This window comes from Clytia hemisphaerica, unplaced genomic scaffold (genome assembly GCF_902728285.1).
Source record: "Clytia hemisphaerica strain Z4C2 unplaced genomic scaffold, Clytia hemisphaerica genome assembly, whole genome shotgun sequence".
NCBI classification, from domain to species: Eukaryota; Metazoa; Cnidaria; class Hydrozoa; order Leptothecata; family Clytiidae; genus Clytia; species Clytia hemisphaerica.
Window position 1 is genome coordinate 1,040,844 of NW_027104441.1, and position 7,529 is coordinate 1,048,372.

Here is a 7,529-nt window from a genome sequence, read left to right on the forward strand (position 1 = left end):
TACCTGTCACCTTCATATGACGATTTTATGGAATTCTTTGCTCAAATAATCACTTCCAACTGACAAAGGACCTCGAAATATGTCAAAGTATCTTGTCAGAAACGAAAGTGCTCACATCATACAAGTAACTAAACATTTAAATGTTCTCACCTTTTGATATTTCAGCAAAACAAAAAAAAATATTACATAAAAATATTTCGCTTCAAAAATTCCACAAATACCTAAATGGAATGAGGAAGAAGAACCAGATTGATATGACGTCATTATTAGTAAGTGTGTGTATTTTCGATTCTCGCTTTTATTTCTCAGAAAAGTCGAGGACTTCAGGGTAATTAAACTAGGTAGTTGCTAATGAACTTTGGATTCTTTTCTCTTGTCATTTTAAAATCTATTTACAATATCATATCATTTTATTTGCTTTCCTACATCTCAACTGCATTACCAATTTGAAAAAAGGCAGGCGCAATCAATTAACAATTAACCCACAGTTACTGAAAAAATCATGCTAATTATCTTTTCAGGAGAAATTAAATGTTAGAAAGATCAGTCACTAAATTAACGTGGACAAGCCATCATTCAGTCATTTGGTAAGCAACCCAGTCTATATTCAATAAAATTTATGTCACGAATAAAGAAAATCAATCTACGGTACTCGTTGTACCACCATTAAAACTACTGAGCAATCTCTGCCTTGTTGACAAATACGATCTGACACTTCCAGAAGTCTGTTTTTTCCTCGGTTTGGCGATCGAGAAGAAAGTATCGAAAACAGATTTCCTGAATTTCCGTTGTAATTTTGCATAAATAATGATATTGTAAATTGTGTTACAACACATCATGGCTGTTAAAATACTATTCACTTTTCGTAAACTTGCAGTTAATATGATACCTTTGCCAGGTGTCATCCACGTCAACGTATACACAATATGTAATAGCTCCCTTGGGAATACTGATACTACAAACGCTGTCGCCACCAGTAAAAGCATTTTCAAGACTCTATGATTCTCCTTTAAACGAGCTTGATTCTGTAAATGTGGTAGATTCTGGCCAACATTTTTCTTTATGTTTAGTTCTCGTTTAATCACAATAAAAGTTACAAGGAAAACAGTCAAATATAATGAATCTCTAATCAGCATTATTGAAATGACAGGATAAGCATAACCATGAACCTTGACAGATGGAACATTACATATTTTTGATCCTCCCGGCGAAACCTTTATCTTTGCGTAAATCAAATACGGTAATTCCATCACAATAGACAAAACAATAATAAACAGTACAATCATATTAATCCGTTTTTTAGGAATCGGATTACGGAACGGGAACTTCAGCGCGATACATCGATCAATATTTATCACCATGATGATCCCGAGAGAAATAGATGTAAAAGAACGCCATGTTAGTGGTAAAAGTTTACATCCAACCAAACCGAAATCCCAAGTTGAAAATTGGTTTACTGTCAAATATATAAAGAGGAATGGATTGGTAATACTTGCGCATAGATCTGATATAGCCAAATAGAAGATAATCTGTATGTGTTTCATGCGATGGTTATCGATCTTGAAGAATAAACATACTAAGATGTTTCCGGTTACACCAATGATGAAAACACAACTGTATATCAGAATGGAGATGTAATCTACCGTGGATAGTTCTGTTGTCTTGGCAACCGGTTGACTTGAGTTGTGGATGGTGGCCATATCAAATGGATACATCAATGCACTGGTCATATTATGGGTATGATTCATTATCATTTTGATTTTATTTTTTATTTTTTCTTCCCTGCAAAAAGAAGAAAGGCTTGTTACACTATTTAGGTACTGAAAACTTTTTGCTTCACTTTACGATTGATTCTCTCCTTTTGGTTGCTAACTTTCATTTTCAAAGGTATTCTAACATGATTTCGGGCTCAATTCTTGAAATTAAACCATACAAAGTTTAAGTCGAGTCCGATTGAAGTAACTCATCGTCATGCAGTCAAATTTTTGGCTGACACTATAGCAAAGCTCTATGAAAGGGCGTTAAATCTGTAAGCTTTGCAAAACTAGCTGGTTTGCATCAAAATCTATAATCTAGCAAAGCTTAATTGAAAGAGTATCATTTTTGGGTATTTAGAGGTACAATTTCCCTAGCTTACCTTATCGGGGAAGAAATGTCGGGGGAAAGTGACCAAAATGCCTCAAAATTTCCCCCGACTAATTAAAACCCGACATTTTTCCCCGATAAGGTATTAGGTTCCCCCGTTTATTAAAATTTGAAGAGTTTTTAGCCCCCGCCCAGCTTCGCCCACTGTTTGTTTCGATCCTCACTTATCAGGCACCTGAGGGTATCCTTTCAAAGAATAAGTTCTCCAACTTGAGCACACCACCTGATCATGCATCCTCAATCCCCTGTGAATAAAATGAAAATGTTATAATTGCATTTCCACTTTACATCAGCTCTTTTATATGTTGGGTTACACACGATAACGAGGTCATTAACCATAGAAAAGATTGATTGGAATTTCATATACATACAAACATCTCAAACGCTTGGCTATTTTAAGTTGATTGAGGTGATTTATGACTTTCTAAACCAGACCACATCTATAACCATGATAGAGCCTTAAACTAAATTTTTTTTTCATATTAATATCACCGTAATTATCGTAGAAAATAGCAATAACTATTATTGGCATACCTCTTTTATTAGATCAATATTGAAAGATAAGAGAGGCTCAAAAATGTCAAAAATGTCAAAAATAACGATTTTGAAGGAACAGCACAAACCTTAGATTACAGAAGCAAGAAAAGTAGCATGGGATACCTAGATCTGGTTCAAAAAATAAGAATCGAATAACAACTAATAGTAGAGGTCACAATTAACTAATCTCAATCTCAACAAAATTTTGGGTAAATTTCTCTTAAAAAACGTAAGTTCTTTTAAAGAAAATTGCGATTCGAATTCGCATGCATACGCACACGGAAGAACGAAACGGAAAATTTCAGAACTGCACTAACGCACAAATCTCTTTTTACTTTCGATACCACATACCTGTTCTACAAAGCGGTTCCACATTGTCCCCTTCAGTTTATATTGTCGCTGAGGTTATTAAACAAAAAGTTCGAAAACTAAATTTGAATCTAATTTCACAGAAATATACATTCACTCCTTAGGATTTTTCAAAATCTGGTTTTCATTCAACTTTGTATTTCTATAGATTCAGAACATGACCAGATAAAAGAGGAAAAAAAACCTCTATACCGATGCAGCATAGAATCTGGAAATCAAACAACTACCACGTCAAACTTCTGGCAACTTTCCAACTTCACGTCTCTATCAAATTCCAATCTGAAGTGAACCAGCAGGTAGGTGAAGTTTACTTTATAACAAATCCTTAGAAATAGTGATACAATAACAGTGATATACCTACACAGAATACTAACACCAGAGGGGAAGAGAGTAAATTCCCGAATAGGGAATAGAAACAAAAATCCTATCCACCAACGTAGAGTTTCAATCACATTTGTTTTTTCCTGTTTTAATAAAAGTTATGAACTCTTAACTGGATATCACTTATACTGAGTTTTGAAAGCTATAGCCACAACCTACAACTCTGTTTTTACCTCCTTCATGCTACGAGGATTATTCATATTTCCCTTATATTAGTAAAGCTCGATGATAGAATTATCTACGTACACAATAATACTCTAGACGTTTATCTAGTAAATTGCACAGCTTGATATAACCAACCTTAAAGTCTTATCCTACCTGTGTAATGTATTTGGTATTATCTACAGGCAACTAGAGCTCCGAACATCTTTAAAATACGTATAAGGCGAGACCAATTTGATTAGTTGTTTTACGGGCCCGACCGACCCTGAAATTACAAAAATCGAAATAAAAATAAAATAGATTTAGGAAGTATATTTTTATTTTCGTTGCCTTACAGACTACAAACTTTCAAAATGTGGGTAATTTTTACGAAGTTTTGAGAATTTTATGTTTAATTTTCATTGCATCCATGAATTCGAGCTTTTTTTGTCTTTTTATTTTCTATTTCACATTTTTGGCATTGTGTAGTAGCTTTTGCTGTGACGAATGCGGTCTTTAGGAGATTTTATAGGTGAAATGCTTCTTTTATTTTTATTTTTTCGCCGACCGACCGACCCCCTTTTTTGAGTAAAACAACAAATTAAATTGGACTCGCCTAACCAAATTTACACAAACAAACACTGCATCCGTTCGACCATTCTCATACAATTTAGTATTAGTGTCGAGTTACGAAAACAGCCGGCGAGGCGACCTTTTTTTCCAATGTGTACTGTATTCCAATCTCCCGTGCGTCCAATATGTTCTAATATGTTATAATTACCACCTGTCAGAGTATTCAGCTCAGAAATTAGTTTAGTAATACAAGTGTTATAGAGTAGATGTTGAAACTTAAACAAAGCATGTTATTTCTTTTTGACGAAGAGCATTAAGAAAGAGGGCTCCAAACATCCAAGTGTACCAAGACAACCCAAGCCCAGTCAAAGGTCAAAGACCAACAAAAATTGAAAAAACGACAGACAAACTACAGGTATAACTAGTATGCAAGTGTTAAAAAATATCGTAAAAGACTAAATTTCAACAGCCCTTTAGTTTCAAAGGAAACAAAAACTCTTATATGATATGGCCTTTTTTCTTCGCAAGTTTTAAATGAGATTTACAATGGTACTTATAGGCTAATATCCGGTTCGGTTAATCTTTTCTTTGCTGATAATTCTAGGTGATTAGACCAATAATAACAATAATAGCCATTCTTAATGGTATCTTTTTTTGCTCACCATTAAAATACAATGACCAGTGATTGACAATTCATCAAAATATTCGACCAATTACTCATTATCCTAACACGCACTTTGGTTCAGCGGTCCATGCTCCCAAACAAAAAGGCTATCATTGGTCAAAGTTTGGCAACGAAATGAAATCATTTCCAACAATTCGAATAAATTATTTTCATTTCTCTGAACTGTTTTTCTTCGATGATAAAATTTTTATTCATTGAAATTAATGCTGATTGATATTAAGTCGATGGTATCGATTGCTAACCGGAGATCTGAAAATTGTAAATGTCGAATATTACCGGATGCGTACCTACGGTTAAGTTTTTAAGAAAAGACTGGAACTCAGGCAAAATTTATAGTGCATTCAAACAGGAAATTGTAATATAGTGAACTATTGATTAAAAGTTTACCATTACAATCCCCTGATTTAAATTCAAGACACGTTTTTCATAAGGGTTGAGATAATCTAAGAGTTTTGGGTCTTATTTTTCTTCAATTGATTTTCTTCCCGAAATCTTACAAAAGTGTTCTTATTTTCCTCTATCCAGGCTTTCTACAAGAAAGACACCAGATTTTACCGTCGTTGTTTCTAAAGGTTCATCGAGACTTTCATACAAGAAATGAAAAACAGTATTTTGATATACTTTCCTTGAAACTATAAAAAGAGAATTTCTGAGAAGAAATATTACTCACTAGACACCATATTTAGCAAACCATACGGGGCATAATATGCCATATCATATGCTAAAAGCAATGAGCTGTACCTAAAAGCTCTCTATGATAAAATCACGAAAACCAATGATTACCTTTCAAGGAAAGAAATTTTAACGAATTTGGTGAATTACCTCAAAATTAAATCAGTTTTGTCACAACTTTTATCATAACTTTATACCAAAACTTGGCTACGTTTCTTTTAAATTCTTTCTTGGTTTTGATAACATATACAACCTTCCAGAGTCATACCCAAACTGCAGATGAAGTTGTCTACTCAAAAAGCGTCAAATTTTTATATGAGAATTTTTTTTCCTTGTCTATATGTACATTTTTGTATCCTTGTTGCATACGCGTTTAATATTTCCTTCTTGTGAATGTTGTATTAGTATAGCTTAACAGATCTAGACATCGAACCAGTCATATCACCATGAATGTCTTTTTACAGGGTAGTGGAAGATAGGAGACAGAGGGGCGGCGAGTAAAACTCAAAGTACTTGGATGGAGCTTTTTAACAGCGGACTCTCGTTCATTCGAACTTCTATCATTTAAATCTTTCTATAATTCCAACTAACTCTACGTCAAGGAGAATCCTTTGTAAAATGCTTTCTATAATTGTAATGTCTAAGTTATTCAAACGAATTAGATTCCCCGTTCGAGTTCGAATCAACAGTCAGCTGTATATGAAAATCAACTGTATATAAAAAAAAAAAGAAATTGAAAAAAAAGATTGAAATGGGAGACTATACTTAAGGAGAGTTGATTCGTTATAACTTTACTTTACCATCCTACAAATAAACTTTCGTTAATTATGGCTGTCCTTGGTCTATGAGTAATCACAATAGATCATTAACTTCACTTAGTTAAATCCAATCTCAAGTAGGTAAGAATAGTTTAAATTGCAGACCCCAACTAAACCACAGGCGTGATATAAGGAGCACGAATCTGTTGGTGGATGCTAGCAGCCTTGGGCACGTACCGATAGTCAAGGGGTAAATCACTCGGAAAATTATCGTACACCTCTATCAAAAGAGTCAAAAAAAAGTCAAAAATAAAGTCAAAAAGTCAAATAAAAGTCAAATAAAAGTCTTGAAAAGGTAAAAAAGTTTCTTGAATGGGCGGATGGGTGGAGCCAAATTTATGGGCGGTTGGCGATTTTCGTCAGATTCGGGCGGAAAATGTTGGGCGCCCCGAGAGTGGTGGGCGTTTTCGTCGGGAAAAAGTCAAAATGAAAGTTTGAAAAAAGTCAAAAAAAAGTCAAAAAGTCAAAAAGTATCGTACACCTTTTTTCAAGTGATTTACCCCTCGCCGATAGTCAGGATTCCTTTTCCGAGCTCCAAAGTCCGACAGATTAGCTTGAGCTAATTTACTAAATTTTGAAGAGTGTCTTGATCTCCTTTTGGTCAATCTGATTCTTTACAACCTCGTTTCTTGTGTATTATCAGCTTAGCGCTAGATAATACCCTGGCATTGTCTTTTTTTCGAACGCGTAAGATTACGTAATTAAAAAGCAAGACGTCAGATTTCATATCGTTCTTCTTATTTGAAGCCGTTGCATTGCAGTGTAACTTTGTAACGCCGGAATTTTTTATGACGTATTGTTTTGAGAAGTCCCCCCTCTCAAGGCCGGTCTCCACTTGCGCGCGCTGCGATCGCTCTTCTTCGAGCAAAGCTTCCACGCTCTCCAGGGGATTAAGGGTCAAAATGCTTGCAACGTTACAAATCATTTTCAGAAGCTCAATTTGGGCTCAAACGAAGCAAAAGACTAAGTAGAATAGGATTCAGTCTAGGCAGATGTTTTTTCATTTTGAAATTTTGCGTAATTCGCAAAAATCCTCAATTTTGCGCTATTTTGATGACGTCATAAAAATTGAAATCCCAATAACTTTTGATACAATTATCAAAAAAAATTCAAATTTTGACCAAAGATGCATATTATTAATGTTTTCAGAATTAAAAAAAAAATTTAATGAAATTTGATGACGTCATCACTTTTCAGGCAAAAAACTA

The 7,529-nt window shown here is 34.3% G+C and overlaps 1 protein-coding gene across 1 annotated transcript; it reads right to left on the bottom strand.

Annotated features, from left to right (window-relative positions):
• Window positions 1-352: 352 nt before the first annotated feature.
• Window positions 353-1,778, bottom strand: LOC136820973 (type-1 angiotensin II receptor B-like). The gene has a single exon (XM_067077205.1). The coding sequence runs from the start codon at window positions 1,752-1,754 to the stop codon at window positions 639-641; it is 1,116 nt and encodes a 371-aa protein (XP_066933306.1). The 5' UTR covers window positions 1,755-1,778; the 3' UTR covers window positions 353-638.
• Between the last annotated feature and the right edge of the window lie 5,751 nt (window positions 1,779-7,529).